Source organism: Chironomus tepperi, unplaced genomic scaffold, assembly GCF_022539635.2.
Source record: "Chironomus tepperi strain 1889 unplaced genomic scaffold, CSIRO-AGI_Ctep_v1 contig_12, whole genome shotgun sequence".
In the NCBI taxonomy this organism is placed as follows: Eukaryota; Metazoa; Arthropoda; class Insecta; order Diptera; family Chironomidae; genus Chironomus; species Chironomus tepperi.
Window position 1 is genome coordinate 453,058 of NW_027226134.1, and position 27,097 is coordinate 480,154.

Below are 27,097 nucleotides of genomic sequence, written 5' to 3' on the forward strand. Positions count from 1 at the left end.
TAATAAAAAGTCATAAAAGGGAGAAGTAAAAAAAAAAGTTAGTGGATATACTTCAAGTTGAATTAAAATAAATATTTGAGTTTGAGTCAAAAAAATAAAACAAAAAAAAAGATATTAAAGTTCTTACGTGTAAGGAATAACTTTATTTATTTACTGTGTATATCGTTCGACATCAGTCTTGTAGCTTTCATTTGTCCAATAAATATATACTCAATTTGTAAGAATCATAAAGAAAATATCAAAAAAAAAGTGAAAAATAAAATTTTGTGTATTTGATTCTTTTGGCTGCAAATAAGAAGAGTTTACATTAAACGGATTAAAGGATCAAGAAAGACCAGTCTTTAAAGATGACGAAATCAAGTTGCTTCTATTCGCTTCTCTTCAGTTTTCTCTTTACGACACAACAAATTATCGCTATCGATTTGGCTCGCTTATATGGACATGAAGGGCATGAGGTTCAAAAACGGAGTGGTGAGTAGAAATGCTTTGTGTAATTTATGTAATTATGATTTGTCATGCTTTGGTCAATAGACTATGGTTCAATAGTCAATTTTCTCATATTGATATTTTTGAAATTTAACGGATAGAAATTGTTTGAATTTTAGAGGAAAAAATTTGATTCAAAATTTGAATTTTTTTGGATTTTAGAATTATTAATTGTCAAATTTTGAAAACTTTCAAACTCAAAAATTGGTTTGGCAGATCTAAAAAAGTTTGAAATTTAACGAACAAATTTTTTTTTTTTAACTTTCTGAAAAAAAAAAGAAAAATTTAAAATTTGGATTTTTTTGGGGTTTAAATTTGACTTTATTCGTCTTTCGCACTTTCAAAATTCAATAAAATTTTCAAATTTAAAATTCTGCCGTTAATTCAAAAAATTCAAAAGATTTTTTAAAAAAATTGAATTTTTTTTGAATTTTTGTGATGGAAGTAGACTTGAATTCGCTCCGGTTCGCTAAAAACCGTTTAAAATTTTCATAATTTTTTTCTGCTAACACTTGTGAAGTACATATAGCATTTCACACAAATTTCAATCGGTTCTTTGCAAACTGTGGGGAATTCAACCTGGCTTCGAACTCTGAAATTTTCAAATTTAAATGAATTTTTGTTGAATTTTCTCAGTTTTAAAATAAAATTCAATTTCGACATCCGTTAAAAATGAACGAATTTTTGTTTAAATTTAAAAAAAAACTGTAAAAATCCAAAAAATTATAAACTTTTAAAAACAGATAATTTCGTTTAATTTTGTAAATATGTTCCGTAATTCCTACCATTCATCCACAACAAAGAACTTCACAAATTAACAAGTTAACTTTTCAGTCGATAAACTCTAACAATACACTATCATTATCATCAACAATAGTATACAATAATAATTATAATTAATATAAACGGAGTTTTTTTTATGCCACCACAAAGTTTCCACCAACTTTTTTTTCCCCTCTATCCGCTCTTTTTTCTCTCTAATGTAATAATAATGCTGGAAAAAAATTCTATCCCCATTAAATGAATTATACACAAGAGACATATTCACAATTGCGGATTAATTTATTCCATCATCAAGAATATCTCATAAATGTTCATAAAAAAATGGCATTTTAAGGCTTTTGTGCGTTACATGACATTGTCAAGCAACAAAAAAATATTGGAATAGGTATTGTGGGGACGTACGTAAGTGATGTTTTAGTTAGAAATTGATTGATTTTTCACGATTTTTCCATCGGACTAGACGAATTCGATTTCCAGATATCGAAGCCAATTTGCGTTCATGATTGTTTGTTAAGAACTGATTTAAATGTGTATGAAATGTTATACTTCACAAGCACTAGCAGAAAATAAAAAAATGCAAATTTTAAACTGTTTTTGCCGAACTGGAGCGAATTTAAGTCGAATTCGCCCTCTGATAATTTCTCAATGACTTTGAACCGATAGATAACCCATAGAATCGTTTCAAAAACTCCAAAAATGACAGGAACATGTAACAGAGCCCGAAGTAGAGTTGAATTCTAAATAAAATCGAGTTGACTACCCGAGTTGCACAGTGTAGTCGCCAGGACGCCATGTTGACAACAAGATGTGATGGTGTCCTGATGACCGTGTCGCGGGTGATTACTTACTTCCTTGGCTGGAGTGCACGAGGGCCCTTTTGCCTTCTGCTAGTTCAGGATATTAAGGACTCTAGCGTCCTTTTCAACACATTCAATCCAGGAATTCTTCTGTTTTCCTCGCTATCTTTTGCCATCCACAAAGGGTGATTGGTCACGTTGTGCTGTTTGGGATAGTTCACTTTCCCTTACAAAATCCGACTATATCTCGAACTCTTAACATCTCCAACCCTTGTCTCTCTAAAAAGCATTAGACACAATAACTCAATAGCCCCCCAAATATCGAACAAACCAATGTATTTCAGCGAATGCACGAATGGATATAATGCGTCTCGATTAAGCGAAATTTGAGAATTATGAGGGGAGCTTAAAACATGACATATTATCCTCAATATTGTGACCATTTGTTGTCGCATAATATCCAAACACGTAGTTGAAGGCAACGTTAAATCGATCCTTTTTATGAAGTTTTATGGCATCAACAATTTATTTGTTAAGTCTAAAATATAAATACAATGTTTGATATATCAAATAACAAGCAACTAGCATAAAGATAAAATGCCAAATTTTTTATGTACATAAATTCGATAAATTTGAAATTCAAAATACAACAACAATTTGAATTGGAAACAGCTTTTCCAAATTTATGTATGTAATATCATTCAAAAAGGTTGAGTTGAGGATTGATATCGAAATAAAACAACGAAAAAATGTCGATTAAGAAGAATATGATCGAAATATTCTTCAATCTAAAAGTGAAATATGGTAATGAAAATGGCGGGGATTAAATTGTAAAAGAAGATTTGTTCAATTTGTAGTTTAAAGCTTTTTAGATCCAAACGCGAACTTTATTGAATAATTTAATTTTGCTCTTTCACAGCCACAACTTTTTCCATTGACTTAAAATTAAAATATTCAATTTGAATACTTTTTTAAGAGTAGAATTCCTTGTGCAACCTTGACATAGTCTAGCAAATAATACAATTTAAAGTTTTTCAATTAACTCGCGTCCCTGAAGGCGAAAAAATGGGAATGAATAAATATTTGAAAATATTCAAGGACTTATGAGCTGGATTTATGGAAAGGAGTTTTCATTTTTCATCAAATTCCTTTGAGTAATGCCTTTTTTTTGGGTCTATATTAAGAAAGGCTGAAGATTTTTTGCCTAGCAATGGATAAAGTTTGTAGAAACAAGAGCCAAGTCTTAAATTTTGTTGAGTAAATTGGATAGAGAATAATGGGAACGTTCGGAAATTACTTAATGCTATTTATAGCTATTTAGACCTTACTCCACCGTAACAACAAAATCAAAAACCAAAATTTATAATTTGTTGATAAATTGTAATTTCCAAACGTTCCCAAATGTTCATAAACAAATATGGCCTTTATTAATTAGATTTATACTCGATAGAAGTATAGATCAAATATTTTATAATTATAGTAATTATAGTTCAATTAAATGTCTTCAATACGGATCTTATTAATTCTTAATGATGTTTATTCTTCGGAGTTTAAATACAAACTGAAGTTTTATTTGAAAAAGGGGTGTTCAACTATGAATAATTAATATTATTCAAAACTCAAATAATCGTTATAAAATAATGAATTCTTTTATCAAAATTTGAAGTTTCAAATCACGAATTAAATTGATGTTTCTTAAATTATGTATGATACAAACTCAATAAAGTGGAATCGGGGTTGACTGGCTTCACCTACTCTGCATTCATTTTTTCTATACATTTGAGAATTTATGTAGATATAAGTAAGAAAATCCTAAAATCACATACAAAATTCCCTAAAACCTTTATCATCAATATTTCATTTAAGGACTAAGGTCAATCGTGACCGGATATTCCGGTATTACTTGCAGATGATGTTGAAATCCATTTAAATATCATCGAATAGATAAAAAAAAAATGTGTTGAAATCTCTTTGATAAGATAAAAACATTCAGGAAGGAAGTTCAAAAGTTATAACAAAAAAAGGCATATTCAAGGCATTATGCATACTCATACCACAGTTACCGTACGTGAAATCCATTTGTTATCATTTTATTTTGATATTTTACGATAATATTATTCATAGATATCAACGTGAAACGCAGTTTATTTTGTATGTTAAGCTTCATATTATACATACATCCATACGTTTTGTATTTTAGATCCTATTTGTATACATTCAGAAATAAAATAAAATAAATGATGTGAGGCAACAACATAGTGTGTTGGTAAAGGCAACCTGTTGTCAACTTATTGAAAAATTGTAAAATAATACGCGATATTTTGTGTACGTGGAAATGAAACACCTTTCAGGATATTTTTAACATGTGTTATGCTCTATAAAAATTGAAATTTTTTTCTGTTTACAATCACGTCATTAACACTAGTTGTTTCCACTGAATTGTTTGTCATGCTTGCGTCACATTTCATTAATTTCCGTAATTAAAAAGGCTTTGACATATTTTTGCAATTATTGTTTTATGTACGATTGTGACATAAAAAATTTGTTACTTTGTGTATATCCTCATATGTAGCTTTTTTTATCACGAATGGTGCGATACGTGACAATTTTTTTTTCCTGTATACAGTTTAGAATAAGAAATTTACTTTACTGCTCTTCCTCAATCGTAAATCTTAATTCAACTTTCTATTCGCAATGCTCAATATTGATAATCGGATCTTATGCTACCTCATGTGTATACAACATCAAAAAAATCGATAGAATAACGTGCAGTATCGTGTTTTTTAATTTGTTTGTTGCCTGTCTGTTAAAATGTAAATTTTAATGACATCCTTGAACTCAACAAAAATGCTGATGAATATCAAGTAACTTCGTTTTTTTTGGAAGCTTTTCTTCTTGAATATTGAAGCTTTATTTCAAAAGATGTAGACGCTTTTAAAGTTTAAGGTCCTTGATAACGAAATTCTGAAATTCTTTGATCATTTAAGCGCAAGATTATCATTCACAAGGCATCAAAATTCATCTATGGTATGAGCTTTTTTTTCTGTGTTTAAAAATTCGCAAAGAGCTTTTTTTTTTCTTGAAATGCTTATTTATAATTCAGATCTGCACCTGATGTTCAATGCTTTTTACTGTTGACCTTTCCATTCATAAAGTTTTTATTCAGTTTCTTCATAAATTTTATTATCTCTTTTGCTTATTTGATCGGTTCTGTGGGTGATTTATGTCAATGGTTGTATTAAATTTAATAAAATGTAATTGCAATTTGAATCAGTGGCTTACTCTTTTGTAAGTTGTAGTTCATCCTTTTGTATTGAGTGTTCTCGAGACCGAGACCAAGACTTCTTAGTATCAGAGATTTGTCGAGACCGAGATTTTGAATTCGCTTGAAGTACCGGCTTGGAAATTCGTAGAAATGAAGACTTCGGGAAATCCTATTTTGTATACATTGAATTGCGACTTTAGAGAGATTTGTTAACTTAATGATCCACTGTTTCTATAATATTTGGCTGTCTATAAAATAAGCTTCTGGGCTGCATTGATTTGTTTATTTCTGTATTATTGACGTCTAAAAGTAATATTTGATGAATTTTGTAATATTTTCAAAATATTTACCTCAAATTATATATTAAACCTCTAAAGTATTTTTTGCAGCTGGTTTATATTGTTTGATTGCACCTGTTTAGTCTATTTAAATGTATTAGAAACTTAATTTTCTTGCTTAATTTAATTATTTTAACTTTTTTTTCATCTTGACAAAATGTGCTTAGTAAACTAAGAATTTAAAAATTTACCGTTAAAAAAGGGGAAGAAACTATAATTAGTACTAAGATTTCAAATATTATCCGTTGAATGTTTTTGCATTCCTTATTGAATTTTAATCAACTTTTCGAGTTCAAACCCCAAAGTTCTCACTAAATTTTAATAAGACTCGACACTTTTGCGAAAGTCGTATATGATGCATTAACATTTGCATAATTATTTAATCATATTCGTCAATCACATATCTTTCCGAGAAAATTAATACTTCAAAGTTAATAACATCTTCAAATGTTGTCAAAGACACAGTTCACTCTGACATCAGATAAAGTTATTAAATTTACATAATTATGTTACAAACTTACCTTCACCTTCAATTCTCAAGATATATTAAATAATTTATGAATCATAATGTTAAAGTATCAAGTACCAACTGCGACGTTTTCAACCTTTTTTTCATCTCATTCTCAATGGGATTCTACCTTTGGCTGCTCAATGAGATAAAAAACAGAATTTGAATGCATTATTTAATGTTTGTGGGATCCCTAACTATATATGTCAAATTAAGTTTTTCAAAATTGAGTCATAAACATTGCCAAAAATTATTGAATTTGCATCAGCATCTAATCAACCTAATGAAGCTTGAAAAACTGCCAATAAATTGAAATTGAACATTTTGTGACAAAATTGAATTTAAGCTTCAATTTCAATTTGAATTATTATTCTTAAATGATCAAGTAGTCCGGTTTTTGAATTCAAATTTGAAAAGCTTCCAAAATCTGAATTTAGTGCCAATTTATGAATAGCAAACAATTTACAGAATCCAGAAAAGCAAAACTCAAATTGAATTAAGCTTAATGATCCCAACATCACACAAAAATCTGGATCTTTTCAACTTTCTCACCCGAATCTAAACATACTTATCCATTCCTAAAATGAATATTTGATTGCTAAATCCCAGCTTTTATATAATGTGGTGTACAGCACAAACAAGCTTCCCCAAATAGCTAACAAAAATTGATTAAATATATCAATGTACACTGTTCACCGCAATACTATACATCCATAATGTTTACTTGAACTGTACGAACTACCTTTCCGTGAGAAATAAACAGAAAAATCCCAAAGCAAGGATAAACTTTTACATCACAACATCTTTAAATTGTTGAGTACGGGTGGAAAATGAAAAAGATTTTTTGACAATTTGAATTGCTAAAGACATCCAATTAATATTCCAAAGATGCTCATGAAATTTTTAAATGGGAAAACTTTCATTCCGCTTCATTTTTTTTAAAGGTGCTGATTAATTAAAAGAACTTTTTATCCTTAATCTGAATATTAAAATCTTCCCAAAGAATTAATAATTTAAATGGAAAAAGTTCCTTAATGCATTTAATCCAAAGCACCATTTTAAAGCTCATTTCCTGCTGTGGTGTTGAATAAAAGGTTGGGGAAATGCTCATATACAGTTACAGGAGGTCAGTGGTGGGCAACCTGTGTAATGCGGCACTTTCAAAATGTTTGAAAATGCAATGAACCGTACAACATGTACGGTTTTGGTCGACGCATACCATCAAGGTGTGCCATGGATAAAAAAGGAATCGCGGCATAGGCCAAAATGTTTGGAAATTCCATGAACCTTACAAAATGTACGGTTTTGGTCGACGCATATCATCAAGGTGTGCCATGAAATACAAAATGTTATCCACAACTGCAATAAGCTTCTCCTGTCCCTTGGGTAAACTTCAATACGGTGTGCATTACAAAACGAGTTTTTTTAATGCCACCGACTCCTGACTAAGTTTACTGTAAGTGGGTTACAGCTCACATTACTTCGAAAGTTTCATACGTTTGACTCTAATTGATGTTTTAATGAAATTTTTTTTGTGAGGAATACCTGCGAGCATTCTTTTCTCGTCATGTAAATTCAATTTTTTATAATTACCTAATGAATGAAAATTTGCATACGTAAGCGACTGCACATGCTTGATTTTTTTTTATATCATAAAATTTATGATAATGTTGGCTTCCTTTTAGCAACGAACGATGAAAATTGTAAAACTTGTAATGAAGGTTGTTGGTGTGGGGATTGGAAAGCGCATTTGTCTGGTTATGATTCGATATTATGAAAATTGGCAATTTGTATCAGTTGAAACTTTGTTTTAAGATGCAGAATATAGATAACTTTAATTTATCAAGAGGAGGACGGTTGGATGGTGGAGTCAACAGTCAATTGAAACAGCTGTTTAGTTCTTCGAACCCTTATTCTTGTCAGCTCTTGTTAAAATTATTTATTAAGTTACAATAAATCCAAGTTCGTTCCAATAAGAGTCTTCTTTGGTGAATTTGCAGCATCATACTAAGTTCATGATTCATGACCCGTGCTTGCATCTCTCGTTGCCTAATTCTTGGTTTTTGGTTAAATTGTTGCACTTTATGTCTTCTTATCTTCTCACAGTCTGGATCTTTAAGTCACTGTCTTTGGTTTTGCACCATAATCCCAAACTGGGACACGCTGTAGAAATGGCTGAAAATCCGAAACCAGACTAGCTTGTCTCTTTTTCCATGCCATATTCGATGAAATCCGGTCTCAATTTAGAGTCAAATTGGTCTGTAGCCGGATTTTCGACCATTTTTATGCCGTATTACTTTCCCAAATAGCACAAATTGGTCACAAAGATCATAAATCTGGCACTAGTCTGACATGACTCCGGATTGGTTCCGGATTCGGTTTTAGTGATTTGTGCTTTTTGAGTTCGAGCAAGTCTTTAGGTAATTCCAGAGTTTCTAGATTAATATTATTTGAAGACTACTAGATGGGTGACATAGGTGCTAAACATACATAGCAGCATGTAGACAATAGAACGGATAAACAGACAGATCGACAAAAGAAAGCCAACAACTACAACTTCCAACAAATTAAGTTGTTAAAAAGCGACGAAACATTTTTTTGACATATAATAATATGCAGCATATTTACACATAGACTACTGCTGTCTCTCATTTATCAAGCATGAAGCAACAAAAGCTTGATGGTAAAAATCACAATGAAAAATTTTCTCTGAAGTTTAATGAATTTTTTTCATTTTATTTATGAGTAAAAGTTATGTGCTAGTAATATGCTGCGCAATTTACACTTTAGACAGATTTAATCTCATAAAGAATCCCGACCCATGATGTTATATTTTTAAACGTGCTTTACATTCCACCAAGCAAAAAAAAAGCTTTCCTCGTTATTTAACATCTGCAAAAACTTTCGAATCAATTTGTTATTAAATTGCGAAGCGGAAGAAGAAGGCCATGACAAACGAACAGAAAAAAAAAAATATGAATGGAGCACGAATGGAACAAGATGAATAAAAATGAAAATTATTTTCATCTCGTCGTTAGACGATTGTTCTTTACGTTGGTCATACAAATTCAACTGTAATTGTAGAATGCTCGAGGAAATGAAATCAAGATACGAGAATGCTGTAACAAAATGTAAAAAAAAATTTTGTTATTCAATTGAAAGCACGAAGGCGTTTTCTCGATTAATTTTTTAACGCATAGTTCCCGGAAGGCTATTGAATCAAGTCTTGGTTGCATTTTGTTGCTTTCTTTTGTACATGATGGGTTCGAAGATGGTACGGAGCTGCCACTCATCAGACAGGGTTTCGATAGGCTGAATTTATCCTTTCAAGTTTATATCTTGACATAGAGTTCTGTCTCAGCCAGTGCATTTAGTGGTATCCTGTCCTGATTGATTGTGAGATGGTTCATCCTTTAGGGAGGGTTTTGATAGGCTTTTAATCTATCCGTTTAAGTACTTATGTATCCTGTCACTAGTTGGTGCTAGAGCTTGGTCATTTGCCGCGTTTAGAGTTACAGAGAAAGCTGGATCTGTTGGCTATAACTTCTGCCAATTTTGGAATTCCCAGCACTTTTGCATCGAATTGCTAGAGTTAGTCGATGAGCTCTTGGGTCTACCTAGTTAGAGTAGACTGGTGCCAATTTCTAATTCCCAGTACTTTTGCTTCATTGTTAACTCGAGCGACACAAATGAAGAAGCTTTCCATGGAGTTCTCGGGTCTCACTGGTCAGGAGTTTTACATACCCGATTGACACATAGTGGAATGCTGCAACCACGATGACGAGACGTCAGTATACTCGGAACCCAAGTTTTCGCCAAGTGGCTGCCACTTGGCTCTAAGTATACTATCAACTCATCGCCGTCATAGCGACCTTTCAATATATGCCGATCGGGATAGGTTTTGTTCCTAAATCCATGAATGAATCAGTCAAATTCATTAATGTCATGATTCATGACAATTTTCATAATGACACACCCTGCAGGAGTTGATTTTTCGTCTTAAAATTTAATCTTGAAGCATTTATCATTTTGGATGTTATGCAATCTGATGTTCTCGTGTTTCTAATAAATCTCAGGTATTATTTATAAATCTGTTTACAATCTGGATGAATTGTTTATTTGATACTTTTTCTTTTGTATAGCTCCACCTACATACATTTGTAGAATAATTTGACGTTTTGTACAAACAAAGAAGTCATGAGAAATTTTGCGTCTGATGAAATACAAGACTTCATTATTTATATCCATCATGTTTGTAAGCTTGATGAAAATAGTTACTTTTAATGACAATTCTCATGTTATACATTGGAATGACGTTGATTAAAGTCATTGTATTGTATGACTCAGAAACTTGGGATTCGGGTGTCTTTGACTATCTGATTTTGATGTCTTTAAAAGACATGTTCTGCAGGCAGTGAAAAAACATGAGTGGGGCAGTGTTTAGACCCTAATGACTTGGGTTCGATTCCATACAAAAGTCTAGTCTGGTTTGGGTGCTTTTTCGATGTACCAGCTTAGTTAACTTAGTTTGCATGATTTGGGATGCACAAATTGAGGTTAGACAAATTGAAAACATCTCGTGAACGAAGGAGAATACATCGACTGGCTATGATTGGATATGTGCCTAATTATAAGAAGAATTGGGAGCCATGATCATTACGAAAGCTTTGTATAGCCCGAGCTAATGTCCTCGTCATGCTATTTATCTTCCTTTCTTGAGTTTCAAAGCTTCTTCAAGACAATTACTTGAAATGAGTTTGTCAGCTTGACTTATTCAGCTACTTGGAGAATATTCCAGAGCTAGAAGTCAATATGCTATTCCAGATCACGCTTGAGTGGACAACATGCGTTACTTACTTACTTTGCTGGCCGTACAGATCAAGTGTGATCCATGGCCTCCCTCAGTCGTTTCCTGAAGCTCTATCGCTGGCTACCGCTTGCCAATTACCAATTCCAAGTTTGACACTATCTCTATCGACAGCTTCCTTCCATGAGTTCTTTGGCCTGCCGCGCGATTGGACAACATGCGTTGTAGCTAGTCAATGGCAAGTTAATGTCTAGTTCTAACGTAATTCTATCCACTCGGGACGAGATAAACCTAAAAATCCTTATTTTGAAATGTAGAAAAGAACATCAAAGTCCTTAAAATCCCATAATGGCTCTCTTGACATTCCATTCTTCAGATACCAAACAGCATGACCATTGCTCCACAGAAACTCTTTTCAACTCATTTAATGACAAATTCTTAACATTGTCAACAATCACAAATTACTACATTTCCTTTCCAAAAGCATCTACAGCATTTCCAACAGACTTAATTACAAGTTTATCTAGTAATTACATTAAATAATTCTATTATTACAAAAGCTTAATTAAAGGAACTGATGTTTTATTTTACCTCCGAGAAAATTTTTTGTGCTTGCAAAAAAAGCACGAAAGTTTTCGGAATGACTGCAGTTGCTAATAGTTATGTGATTGTTTTAATAAAGCAAGCAGTTCATGAATGCATGCCATTTGTTGTCATTGTGCTTTTTAATTCCAAATGAAGTAGTAAACATAAAGACAAATGAGTATTGGCCATGATAAGGAAAATTTCATTATAAGCACTGCCAACAACGTTACCAAAACTTATTCTACCTTCCAGTCCTGTTTTTATATCCTTTTATTCCGCATAAGATACGAATAAGACCAAATACATGCTTCCTTCCTATCTACGTATTATGATCAGATGTATCGTATAAATTCACAGGAAACCCCCACCAGTAGAATTATATTACACAAAAAATATTTTCAGTATTGTGCGTATCAGTGCTGTGTATGTACAATGTGGGAAAGAAGGATGAAATTTCATATGTTTAGGTGAAGTACAAGGTTTTTCTCGGATTTTAACCATCAGTAAATAAAGTTGTTTTTTATTGTGTACATCCTTCGGATGGGATAGTTTGGAAGTTACGTAGCTAAGCAAGGAATAACAAACCACACCTCCCGTTCTCTTCCACCCACTGTAGCGCTTTGTAGGGGAATCATGAAATAGATTTCCCGAATATTCATGTCTGTGGGCTGACATAAAAATGGAAAAGGAATGGAATGTTGGAAAATGACGTAACGATTAGGAAGGGGGCGGGGTAGATGCAGTGGGGATTGAGAATGCGGAGTACAAACCCGAATAGCGTAAATCGGTTAAATGATCCGAAATCCGACACAAGGTTGACGTGACTCTGGCAAGGTGCCGGATTTATACCGAAATCGGAACCATGCAGGAGTCCTGTTGATCTGGAGCGAATTTCGGATCGACTAACCGATGTGTGCTATTCGGGATTGTACTTCGTAACAGTGTCATGACTACGGCAAGGTGCCAGATTTATACCAAATTTGGATCCATGTCAAGGTTAACCAACCCCCTCCAACACCAGGTTGATGTGACTCTGTCAAGATGCAGGATCAATGCCGAAGTCATGCTGATCTGAGAAGGATTTAGGATCGATTAACCATTGTTTGCTATTCAGAATTGTACTCCATGACAACGGCGTGACTATGGCAAGGTTCCAGATTTATATCAAATTCGGAACCATGCCAAGCTCAACCTAGAGCCGAATTTTGAATCGATTAACCGTAATTTGTGCTATCCAAGTTACTACTCCTTAACAAAATTGTATAGTCATCCACACCCCCACTCTTCCCATCACTCCTACTCCTAACAGTCACGTCATATGCCAACATTCCCCCTATTCCATTCCATTTTATGTCAGTCAACAGATGAGCTTTAATAACATAAAAATGAACAGTTCAGTTTATACGATGACTAAGCAACAAGTTTTGTAATGGGGAAAATTCCATTCATTTTCTTATTTTCGTTGGATATGCTCAAAAAACAAAGAGATTGCTTTGTTGAACATATTCTATGGACGAATCTCTTACTAAATATTGAAAATTGATTAAATTAATTTTATGATTATGTCTCATCAACACTCGATCCAGTTGATTAGACTGAGACGGGTGTAATCCTTGGAGAAAATTTTCAGTTTAATCTCGTGCTGCTTGCTAGCAGTTTTGCTATTCTGTATTGTTGGAACTTTTTAAACATGAAATATTAAAGACTAAATCAATTGGGAATAGAAAGCATGAAGATTGAAGCCATTTAGCTATGGATTCATCATGTCTCAGTCTCGAAAGATTCTTGAGACTCAAATTAATAGATTCAGCACTAAAGTTGTCAAGTAAAACAATGAATTGGACATTTTAAGGTTGGTAATGGAAGTGAAATGTTCAAATTAATCAGACATTTGTTCTCATGCATAGTTAATGGATAGATTCTTGGTATTAAACGTTTTAAAATTAATGAATACCTGTTGATATTCACGTAGACTGAATTGTTGAAGCTATGCTGATGTTAAAATTGGATCAAATTATGTTTTACATCCATAAAATGTTCAAGTGATAGCTCCAAAGTTACAACGTCATTTTCGGCACATCATAGCCATTTAGTATTCTAATCAAACTTCACCTACCCACTCATGACATGCTATAATATGCAAGGTAACCTCCAAAAACATCACTCGTACCTAGCATACGTCAATATTATCTCCAAGGGACACTACATGACTATAAATGACGCATGAAACAAAAGACAGAACAGATTGAAGCTATAGCTAATAACTTTGTATGATGTAGGATGAAACATGTACGTGGGAATGCATGCTGTCCAAAAAATATATACCATGGCGTGAAAGGATTTAAAGCTAAAAAAAATTGATGCTTTGCCTTATCAAAAAACATTTCATGGCCATCATACCGTTTTTGTGAAAAGGATGTGATTTTATCACGATAATTGAAGCTGAAATGTGCAAGCATCGTGTTATGGTGAAGTGTCTCTTAATATTGCTGTTTCAATTTTTTAACATCACACATTTAATATTGTGCTTTTATATTGCTCGCAGTAGATTTTTTTCGCAGTTTAAGAGGCATGTTGAGGTTGAAGTGACTGTTCACTTCATTTTCATATATGAACTGAATCAAGGGAATGGAATTGATGGAAGGTGCACGGAGTAGAAATGGGCAAAAATCCGGTTTAAGGTCTGAGTGATTCTAGGCCGAATCCAGATTCGATTAAATCTGGTCTCAGGCAAGAGACAAGATAGCATAATGCTGGATTTCGACGATTTCGAGACCGTGTGCTTTTCGGGATCATCTTCAAATTGCGATTTGGTCTACTGGCGTACTATCATGACCATTGTGCAAATCATTGTCTGTAGATATGCAACTCCATATATTGAATTAGAGCTTCGGTTTCAGATGGGATTCGAACCCACACAATTATAAAAGACCGATTCAAGCATCCGATGTGTTACATAACCTCTAAACCACTGAGTTCCTACTTCCACAATGAAAATTTCTCCTATTTATGACTCGACACTTCATATTCCATTCTACTCCCGCACTATAAAAAGCTCGCAAACCTCTCGCATAAAGCAATTCCCCGCTTTACTACAGAATGCAGTACAATTTATTTTAATCAGCAAACCGTAAACTGTAAATTGTAAATAAAACAATTGAAATGGTATTTTATATTTTTTAATAGAATATTACTCGAGTGTAGATTTGCTCTGAACTATCCTCAGGATAGATCATTAATAAAGTAATTATATGATAATAAATTTCAATTAACCAAGGAAGAGAGTTGATTATTTCTGTGTATATAGTAGAGATTTATTGTTGATTAATTTTTGTATTCTATGGATTTTATTGCTGTTCCCGAAGGATAAAAATGAGGAATGGCTTCGATATGGAGCTTATAAGGCTTCGATATGGAGCTTATAAGGCTCCACTAAAGTCATTTTAGTAATATCAAATGGAAGCTGTCTCGATGTGTCCTGGCAGCAATATATATGCCACAATTGTCAATGCTACATTAATGAGTCAGAGTGACTCGGTGGCAGAATGGTATAGTACTTTGGTACCTAATTATTACAATACCGACCCATCAATCATGGGTTCGAGTCTCGGTATGGGAAATTTTTCACGTGTACCTTTTCGAATTTTATGCATTGGAAACACAACTTACAGCATTCATTTATGAGCTACATGCAGTAATACAATAAAAGAAGTGGTTATGAACCAGAATTGCAAAAAAGGCACTTGAAACAGGCAAAAACCGTACAAATTCTTGATAATTTGTATTAATTTGTGAGAAATACCAAAGAGTGCTAAGGTCTAGAGGGCCTTAACTCGTTTAAAAATTACAAGCCGCGAATCGCCCTAGTGCAGTTCTGGATCTCAATGATTTGAATAATTGAAGGTTTTATGGATGTTACATGAAGGCACAGCTTCAATTTGGTGTCACTCGGGATCTTTTACATAATTTCTACAATTTGTCAACAGCCAGGACATTTCATAAATTTATATTAAGCTGTTTGTTTGCAAAGGAAGTAGTTTGTCTATTTTAAGACACAAAAAGCATTTAAATTCCCCAATAGTTTCCTCATGCCTATATACATAAACTATTAACATCGAATGCTTCATAAAGCCACAAAACACGATACAGCTTCCTCATACACGAGATACAGAAGCAAGTGTAGATACAAGGCATCATATCTCATGAGATATAAATTTAATAATCTTTCGTTATTAAATATTGTGCCATAATTCGATACACAGATCATTTCACATGTATATACATAGGATCAATTTAACATTTGATAACGACAATCAATCTTATTAGTTTTCACATGTGAATATGATGCTTGTGCATTGCTATTTATTAAGCATGTTTAGGTAATTAATTTAGCAACTGCGAAATCACAGATTCTTCTTATTATGCATGTGCGTCACAAAGTTAATTATTGATATAGGAGACATTAATGAGATAGGAGACGAAGGAGTGATTGATATCAATATGATTGATGTGGGTGCGATAGATTCACTATGCTTTATTAAATAATTGAATTTCTATTATTGGGAAATCTTTATTCTTTTTATTTTGAGACATGCTGTTGTCATTTATTTAGATTTCATCAGATTTCAGGGTCAAAAAGTTGTTCTGAATCTTTTGATATTTGTGAGTTTAGATTGCATGGGAGTCTGGGGATCTATACTGGTCCAATAATAAGGAGAATAAGGCCTTTATAGCTGAGTATGCAACAGGCCGGATTCATGTGTATAATACCCTCGATTATGAGGTCGTAGGTTCGATTCCTAACAGAAGCCGATTGCTCAAGCATTACATAGAGTGCTGTTAATATAGCTAGGATTCTTTTAATGTTCCCGACACTACAATATCCTCCTAGAGCAAGATAACGGACAGAATGTTAAAGTAGTTAGAGATCAGAACCAGAATTGCAATCTGTCAGTTGCTTGTAAAAAGGCAATGCCTTTGACAGACAAATTATTTGTTTCTTGCAAACTGGTAACACCTGCCACAGATTGCCGACGAACAAGCATTGTCTGTCATAGACAAGAACTATGACAAATCGTTGGCTTGTACCTGTCACATGTACCTATTTTTGCAATTCTGACTGGGTCAAAAACATAACCTCACATTTTGTAACAACTTGGGTTCTATTGCCATTTTCCTATATTATGCTATCAGTAACAAGACTTTGTATATATCCATGCAACCAAAATGTTCCATATGTATGACATTAGTATTCCTAAGGAATATCAATGTATTATGGAACATTTTGGTTAAATTGTTATAGTTGTTACCAGACATTTTTCCAAGAAGGGAACCAAGCAGTATATCCTACTTCAGTCTCTCCTTGAATATTAAGCATCCACCACAACAAAACAAACAAAAGCCTTTGCATCCCATTTAATTGTTTTGCATATAAATTACCATCCGTATGACGCCATAACATGGTAAAAGCAACAAAAGTACCATTAACATAAATCAAGTGGCTGTTAGGATGGCTTAGATTCCTTACAGCCACAAAAACCGCTGAAGCGACTATTACAACAACAATATTATGGATGATGCCTGTTTTAATGTGTGTTGATTTATTATTCATTGAACAAATTAAATTAAATTAAATATGAATATGAGAAAATTTGTGTTTTGGAACCAAAATTGAATTAATTAATTAATTAATTAATTAATATGATTCAATTAATTGATTATGTTATGGAGTTTGGTCAATTAATTAAGTCTTTGTCTTCTTTATAGAAACATGTCATCCATACGAGCCATTCCGATGTCCATCTGATGGCAATTGTATTTCAATTCAATATTTATGTGACGGAGCGCCTGACTGTAGTGATGGATATGATGAAGGTAATATTACAGCTTAATTACAATGAATTTTTCATAATTTTTGCCATTCTTTTCTTCCACATCCATAACTGGCAATAACTAAACAACCATTTTTAAATTAATCAACAACAACAATGAAGACATGCGGTTATGCACTGCAGGTAAGCTCATGATGCTCTTGTTGCATCTCGTATTCATTCTCATTCATTCATTCACTATTCATACTTTTTTTATGCTGCATAAGTCATGCAATAAGCGAATGATTTAATGAAATGAATACGAGACATAGATTAAAATTTAATTAAACAGAGCGAGAATATTGCGATGATGGTGAAAAGAAAAAAAGGAAGTAGAGAGAAATGGCATGTGAAATAACAAGAAGAAATGAGCAATTTTCTTCGGTAAATTTTCAATGCTTTTTGTAGGAAATAATTAAGCGGTGAAGAATTATAGATGTTTTTTTGGAGATCTGTCGGCATCTGGTTGGAAAAGTAATGAAATTGAATTATTTACGGAACTGAATTTGTCTTTTCTTAGTTTGAATGAATTCAGTTTGGTGATCTGGTTACTGAAGATTAACTGGATTTATATGGAGAGTTCTGCTAGGATATTCCGGATGATGCGGACAAAGTCCTTAAAAATTCAAAAATATGTCAGAGAAGTCGATACCTTTGTGTCGACTTATGGCCAATTCGTTTAATTCGGCTTTCAAAAAGTGGTTATGCTGGATTTTCGGGATTTTTCACTTTTCGATAATAAGCTTTAAAAGCACAAATCGGTTAATCGAATCAAATATTCCGATCACAAATCGTAGTGACTCTGATTTAGTGCTGCATTCGATTTGAATTTGGCATCATGCCAGCGTCCCGATATTCCGGCCAGTCCAAAGTTCGGACATAAATCGAAATAACCATCCAAATTTAATTTTAGATGGTGTAACAGTACAGTTCAAGCTATTTCAAAAAAATTTTATAGCGCATTAGTATGTCGCGCCAATCAGGGGCTTGCCCACCTCTCTGGTATGACATCGAAACCAGTTACAATTTTACTATCCAACAGTCTGTATGTATTAAAGGACAACAAGTTGTATGATAACTAGTTTCGAATTCTATGATCTAAGTGTAACAGAGGTCAACAGTATTCAAATATTCCTTGACACATAACAGCTTACTAGGGCACATCTACGTCGACATTGAACAGTAAGAAGAGAAGTTGTCTTGAGGGCACCGTAACGACGCTTTGAGTCGCTCGGGTACTAAGTTGATTAGACTGTCAATTATTAAGTCCTTACATTTCTAGAACATTCTTCACAAACGTCACAGATCCACATCAACCTACTCAGAATCTTAAACAACATGTATCCCTTTTAAAATTGATTTCCAACTGATTGACTAACTGATACATTTCTACGTAGGTGTTAATTCACAAACATGCTCTGACATCATGATTCCAAGTATTACTTAATGAACAATACAATTTTCCCAAACTCTGTTAGATATACGATGAGTCAGCACGAAATTTGTCGCACACAATTTTGATCAAAAGAAAACTTTTGCTTATCGTATTGCCAAAACGTGCCAAAAACTTAGCCAACGCTATCTACATAGAAGCGCAAATCACAAAAATTATCATGCTAACCGCCCAATATTGCAGAATAACAAGATCTCTAGTTGATTATTCAGTTTGCATCGCTAAATATTTTTTGGATGCAAATGCTGCATTTATTCTTTATGCTTAAAAAAAATCATAATTAAAATACATTATCACTCATTTTGAGATGCAGCACGTACAAAACATAATAGAATTGTTATGTTAAGCACTATAAATGACGTTGATGATGATTTCCATATTTGCAAATGTATTCTATATGAATGTTTATAAAACAATTTTATGAAAGTTCCTCTGATGTGTTTGATTCTGCATGCAGTTAGACGAGGATGCAGTTGGGTTGTGGGAAAGAGGGGGGATGCAATAAGAGTTATGCAGAGAGTCAATGGGATAATTTATTAGAACCCCCCAAAAACCCCAAAAATATTTATCCCGACCAATGGGATAATTTTTTAGTACCCCAAAAACCCCAAAAATATTTATCCCGACCAATGGGATAATTTTTTAGTACCCCAAAAACCCCAAAAATATTTATCCCGACCAATGGGATAATTTTTTAGTACCCATCCTACCCTGCTTCATCCCTGCATCAAGCAAGAATACAAGCTTTTAAATTTAAATTTTCATGTGCAACTGTATGACATGATATAAATGGAAGTGGGTAAAAAAGCATTGAGATAGCTAAAAACCCCAAAAAATTAATGTATAAATAGCTTGAAGCTGTAAATAAATAAGAAAAAAAACCCCAACAAAAATTTTGGACTAAGTTTATGTTTCTGTTTGTTTATAAAAGAAATGCAAATAAACATTAAACTTATACGAACATTATTTTTATGTTTAATAGATCAAAGGCATATACAACATAAATATGCACCAAAAACAAAAGGAAAAGAGTAAATTCAATTCCAACCATGCGATATACATTTTACTCATTCATTGCCTTAATGCCTTAAGGATGTCTTTTTCATGCTTTTTATTATTATTCTACATGCAAAATTTGCGTGTGTGTTTGTGAATGGGTAAATAAACTTCTGTAGACATTCATATTAGCCCTTATGTTTTGCTTGAAAAAAAAAAAAGAGAAAGCAGTGATGAATGAAAGAAATTTCCCATGTGTAATGGATCAAATAAAGATCCTTGATTTACATGTAAACAATGTTATTTATACATATAAAGATTTCATGTTGGGAATGGATGATAAATGATGGGAAATTTAGGTGAATAAAAGGACATTCAATTTAGTTGGTATAAAGGAGTGAAAAATGATATTACAGATATAAATGTCCAAAATATATCATGCAGAAAATAAGAGAGTAACTTACTTGTGAGTCAAAAACCGTGAAATTGACATCATATGCTCTTTAATGTTATGCTTACTTCCACAAAAGCTTTTTAGTAGGAAATTGCTCTCCTTTTACATAGACAGATTGCTGTAATATTTTTACGACACTTTTGAGATCTCAAAAAACATCTTGCTTAATAATCCTGACAAAGAAAACCTTGTTAAAAGTTCAATAAAAAGATGATGAAAATTACGTTAGAAAATTTTAGCCCCAAAAATTGATTTAGTACACAATGGGATAATTTTTAGTACCCCAAAAAGCATTGAAAAATATTATATCTTGCAAAAATCCTACCCTGCTTCATCCCTGCATCAAGCAAGAACACAAGCTTTTAAATTTAAATTTTCATGTGCAACTGTATGACATGATATAAATGGAAGTGGGTAAAAAAGCATTGAGATAGAGCTATTCTGTGAAGTAAGGATGAAAATTAATGTATAAATAGCTTGAAGCTGTAAATAAATAAGAAAAAATAACATTTTGGACTAAGTTTATGTTTCTGTTTGTTTATAAAAGAAATGCAAATAAACATTAAACTTATACGAACATTTATTTTTATGTTTAATAGATCAAAGGCATATACAACATAAATATGCACCAAAAACAAAAGAAAAAGAGTAAATTCAATTCCAACCATGCGATATACATTCATTGCCTTAATGCCTTAAGGATGTCTTTTTCATGCTTTTTATTATTATTCTACATGCAAAATTTGTGTGTGTGTGTTTGTGAATGGGTAAATAAACTTCTGTAGACATTCATATTAGCCCTTATGTTTTGCTTGAAAAAAAAGAGAAAGCAGTGATGAATGAAAGAAATTTCCCATGTGTAATGGAGCGTCAAATAAAGATCCTTGATTTACATGTAAACAATGTTATTTATACATATAAAGATTTCATGTTGGGAATGGATGATAAATGATGGGAAATTACAGGTGAATAAAAGGACATTCAATTTAGTTGGTATAAAGGAGTGAAAAATGATATTACAGATATAAGTGTTCAAAATATATCATGCAGAAAATAAGAGAGTAACTTACTTGTGAGTCAAAAACCGTGAAATTGACATCATATGCTCTTTAATGTTATGCTCACTTCCACAAAAAACTTTTTAGTAGGAAATTGTTCTCCTTTTACATAGACAGATTGCTGTAATATGTTTACGACACTTTTGAGATCTCAAAAAACATCTTGTTTAATAATCCTGACACAGAAAACCTTGTTAAAAGTCTCAATAAAAAGATGAAGATAAATTACGTTAGAAACTATTTTAGCACAAAATTTGAATTTAGTCCACAAAATTTTTAGATCAAGAAAGCATTGAAAAATAATAAATTGTGCAAAAATTGAGGAATTTTCATTGAAATCGAAGTTTAAAGTTCTCTGGATCAGTAAATTATCAATCTTTACGTGATTTGAAACAACAGTCAATTCAGGAATGAACATAAAGGTAGTTTTAAGCTATTTAAGTTCAAATTTCATAAAAAACAAAATTTTCAAATTAAATTATTTGTAAACAAATGTTTGAATGAGTTGAAATTCTCTTATTTTACACTACCCAGAACACTTAAACAGAAGCTTTAAACTTTCCTTTTAAAGGATTTTCAGTTTCTTTTAAAGGACAATCATCCAGAAACCCGAGAAAAAAAGTTATAAATAATTTAAAAAAAATTCCAAACAAACTTTAAAGAGGATCATTAATAATGTCAAGCTACACAAAAAATAACATTATGAAAACAGAGTCCTGCCTTGTGTGTTGACATTTTACTCCATAACAGTACTCCCAACTCTTATTTTTATCCCTTTCAACATACACTGTAGAGGAATAATTAGAAAATGAATTTTTTATGTACTTCCTTGTCTTTTTTTTTTAACATCATTCTCATCTTATAATTACATCCTGACATTTTCAAACTCATACTAACATGTTTTTATTTTATTTTTTTACAGCAAAAAGGCCGCCAGTAGAAGAGACAGCATCATTTCTACAAAGTCTACTCGCCAGTCATGGTCCAAATTATCTCGAGAAATTGTTTGGTAGCAAAGCGAGAGATGCTCTTGCACCTTTAGGTGGAGTTGAGAAGGTTGCCATCGCCCTTAGCGAAAGTCAAACCATTGAAGGTAAATAATCGGTTCATCTCAAGGAAAATTTCCCATGACTTTTTTATGGGTATTTTGAGGCAAAGGAACATTATCATGGGAATGTAAGAAGGGGAAGGAAGTTTAGATGTTAAAGTTCACTAACGACCCAACCACAGAGAATGTACACAGTAAAGTTAGAAATAAAAATGCCAGATTTCTTTACTTTTTTTGTGTGCGGTAAGCATACTTGTAGATGGAAGGTGTAGGTGTTGTTGGAATATCTTTATAATTAAGTGAATAAGCTTAGTATAAATATTAAAACCATGTTGTATCCTGATTATGTGTAGGTTGATTTGAGCCGCTCTAAATTGAAGCAATACAAACTTTTCCATTAGAATCTCTTATGGCATTTACATGCTGAGGAATTTTAAACTTTTCTTAATTTGGTTTTGTATTCAAATATGGTAATTTTTGTATAATCTAATTTTGTACAGCAATAATAATGCACAGATTTGCTAGGAGCCCCTTTTTATGCCTTTACGACCACTTTAGTACTTCTATTTTATAGATTTTATAGAAAAAGGACAAAGCTATCTACGATCTAATGTTTTAAATTGGATAATATTTGGTGTTATTCTGCTGAGATTCTAGTACAGTAGTAAAATAATATTAGGTGTAGTATGTTATGACTTTGGAAAGTATTAAAATTTTACTTCGATTGCTGGAGAAAGTTTCATGGCCTTTTTGAATCAATGAACATTATTGCCCATGGTTATTTCAACAAATCTATGATTTTATGGGTTTTAAGGCTGTTTGATTTTTGATGAAATTTTTTTGGATTTGCCTGCTAGGAAATGTCAAGATTGACGATCTTTGGTAAAACAGTAAGGATCAATTAAGTTTATTGAATCGGAAATTTAGATGAGAATTTAAGGAATGGGCAATTTCATAATTAGACATTGATTGAGCCAGTAGCATATCCTTCTTAGAAAGCCTTGTAAACTCAGATTATGGAACCAGATAGAGATTGCTTCAATAGAGCGAAGAATGATTCACATTTTAAGTGTGTGAATCTTGTTCAGGAAACCTTTGTTGCTCAACTAAACTAAAAAAGTTATGTTTTTTAAACTAACCAACTACTTTCAAAAGCACACGACACAGCAATCGCGAAATACCCAGTCGACATTACTCTTATCAAAATGACCCTGTTCCTTTCGGGGTATCGAACCATGTGTATGTGAATCTGCAGTTGCTAGAATAAGAGTTGTTAAGCAACAGAACGGCTGTCTGTAATTCTCAATTTAGTGAGAAATCTACGGCATGTGTTCGATTCCTACCACAGGCCAATCTATAAGATTTAGGCTTACACATTCGATCAGGTTAAATCTGAAACAGAGACAGTCTTGACCAAATGATTCTAAATTAGACAATGATCAAAATGGACATCAAAGCTGCCAGAGTGGCCTCTAACTTTATCGTCTGCCCATTGAAATTCAAGACATACATTCCCATTAAAGCTTCCAAGAATCAGAAAAAGTTTGAATTAGTTAAAAACATATTTTTATCAGATTAGATACAACATCCGTTCCTGCATCTCTATAAAAACAACAAAAATTTCAACATCATCATCCATATAGCGTGACAAATTAGATCCAACAATAGTTGAAAGGCCTTTTTATTATTTCTCATGCCTTTTCCTCCTCTCTTTTGCCATTTTTTCGATAGATTTTTTTTATTGAATATTTTATGATAACATGTAAAGTGGAAATAAAAAGTTCCTCAAGAAACCTTTTTTCGTTCCTTCTTCTCCTTCACATCTTGTTTGTTTCTACTTGATAAATAAACCCTTTTATGGATTTTTTTTTTGTGTAACTTGTTGATATCCAAAAAGTTTGTTTCTCATTCCTTGGGGTGGGAAATACTCAAATAAAAAAAGCCTTGCCTTTTTACATTCAATGACTTCATTTGTAAGCATACTAACGTCTATCCTTTCTTTTTTCATTACAGATTTCGGTGCAGCGTTGCATCTTATGCGATCTGATTTGGAGCATCTTCGTTCTGTATTTATGGCTGTTGAGAATGGTGATTTAGGAATGCTGAAATCTCTTGGTATTAAAGATTCAGAGTTAGGAGATGTTAAATTTTTCCTCGAGAAATTGGTGAATACGGGATTCTTAGATTGAGTTGCACCAGAGCCGTTATCGCCATTCTATTATTCTATCGTTCCAATCAGTCCACAATTTTATAGTTATTTGGGTACTGGGTTTGACGGCTATAACTATTAAAATATAACTTGCTTTTTACTTCTACTTCAATATTACGTTTTTTTCTGGGGGTTCGTACGCAAGTGACGTCCATTAATATTTTTAAACCTTTCTATCCTGTTTTGACATACCTAACCATATTGATGTGTCATATCTAACTCCTACCCTCTATTTACAGTGGTAGACCATTTCATGGACGTCATACGTGAATGATCCCCATTGTACTTAATTAAATTAACAAAAAAAAAAAAATGAGAAAAAAACGAGACAAAAAACATTAATTAATTAATGATAAGAATGATAAGTGATAAGAAAATATTATTAATTAATTTTATTCAAGGACATATCAGTTTATAGGACCTTATTCTTTTGAGAATTGTCGGAAATGAATTTCCATACGACACACCAAAATGATTGATGGGAAATTTTGTCGTTGAAAAAGAAGAAAAAAAATTCATATTTTTTATAACTGACACAAAATGTGAAAAAAAGGGCGAAAAATTTCCAACAATTATCATTTTAAATGCAACCGGAAATACTTTTCCGACAATTTTTAACATCCATCCCTTTTTTCCGACTTCTCCATAATCTCATTTATCCGCAGAGCATTTAAAAAGGGGGAAAGCTTTTAAACGTGTTGAAAAAAAGGGATTATGATAGTGGTGGGCAACCTGTGTGTCGCGGTACATTTGGAATTGACATGAACTGCATGTTATGTAAGGTTTCGGTCGTGACTTACCATCTGTACCTGCTAACTAGCCATGCCATGCTATGGTTGCTAGCCATGCCATGCCATACTATGGTTGCTAGCCACGCCATACCATGCTTTGGTTACTAGCCATGCCATGGTATGCCAAGCCATGGTTACTAGCCATGCTGTGCCATGCCATGGCTATCATGCCATACCATGCTATGCCACGGTTACCATGCCATGCCATGCTATGGTTACTAGCATGCCATGTCATGCCGGACTTCATTCGAGACTTACCACTAAGGTGTCCTGTGCCTACTACTAGATTATGTTGGTGATGGACAACCTGTATGGTCGTGCCACACTAGAAATTCACTAGTAACCATGCCATGCCATGCCATTGTTACTAGCATGCCATACCATGCCCGGTTTAAGTCGAGGCTTACCACCAAGCTTTGTTGTGACTACCATTAGATTATGTTGGTCGGACCACACTAAAAATGCACCAGTTACCATACCATGCCATGCCATAGTAACCATACCATGCCATGCAATGGTTGGTAGCATGCCTTGCCATGCCCATCTTCAGTCGAAGCTTACCATCAAGTGGTGCCAGAACACTAAAAAGGTTGCCCACAACTGAATTGTGTTAACAGCATATCGTGTCTGTATAAATTGTATTAACATTCATTCATTCATGATGAATAGCTCATGCAAAGTACTTTCGCATATTTTATTATATTTCTGTGTGAAATCAATATTAATTCAATCCCTTTTTGCTGCCGTAAGCAATTTTCACTTCACACTCAAATTTTATTACCTTTATTTTATTATTTTTTATATTCACATAGTAATGCAATTTATTGGATATATGCTGCGGAATGAATGAATGGATATTGATTTAGCTACTTATTTTATTAGACTTTACGGAATGTGAGGAAATAAAAAAAACGGATTGATGATCTCATATTTTATGATAATGCATGATTAACTGTCAGACACATCTGTATGAATAAATACAAGGCATACATTTTGGTTTTTTTATGTGCTGATGATAATCTTGTAGGCAAACAGAGAATTTCCATTTTTCTTAGTGTCTGTACGACTGTCGTAGCAATTATGCGGTATGTCACGTAATTGGTGTTACTGTGGTCATCTAAAAGCTGGTTGTGTCTTCTTTATGAGTGAGGCTTTATGTCATCCCAGTCTTAAATCATATTTAATAGGTAGAACTTCTTGGAAAATGTAAGACGAACAGAAGGACGAACAATTAATGTTGTACATCTGTTGACGGAACACTTTATAATTTATAATAGGGATTAATTAAAGGTAAAATATGTAGGTTACCTTGAATATTGCGGTCATGTAAGAGGCTTATTGCATATTATTACCAAATTTAGGTTTTGGAAACGGACAACTTTAAGAATTTTGCTTAAGAACTTACTTATTTCGCTGACCGTATAGATCAAGTGTGATCTATGGTTCCCTCAGTTTAGGCCTGAAGTCCAGGCTCTATCGCTGGATACCTTAAGAATTTTGGCAATTGTCTATTCGTAAAAAGCGACTCAGCTGGGCAAACAACTATTGAGCTTACCACAAACAGCCGATTTTTCGATCCGAAATCCAGCATCATACCGGCATGATCTCTGGACGGATAAATTCCAATTTGGTTCAAAATTAGAGTTAGA

The 27,097-nt window shown here is 33.0% G+C and overlaps 1 protein-coding gene across 1 annotated transcript; it reads left to right on the forward strand.

The window, feature by feature from the left end:
• Positions 1 to 26,890, forward strand: LOC139088777 (IDLSRF-like peptide). The gene is made up of 5 exons (XM_070638065.1): positions 1 to 471; positions 17,336 to 17,443; positions 17,563 to 17,583; positions 22,323 to 22,493; positions 24,462 to 26,890. The coding sequence occupies exons 1-5, from the start codon at positions 348 to 350 to the stop codon at positions 24,635 to 24,637; spliced, it is 600 nt and encodes a 199-aa protein (XP_070494166.1). The 5' UTR covers positions 1 to 347; the 3' UTR covers positions 24,638 to 26,890.
• Positions 26,891 to 27,097: the final 207 nt, after the last annotated feature.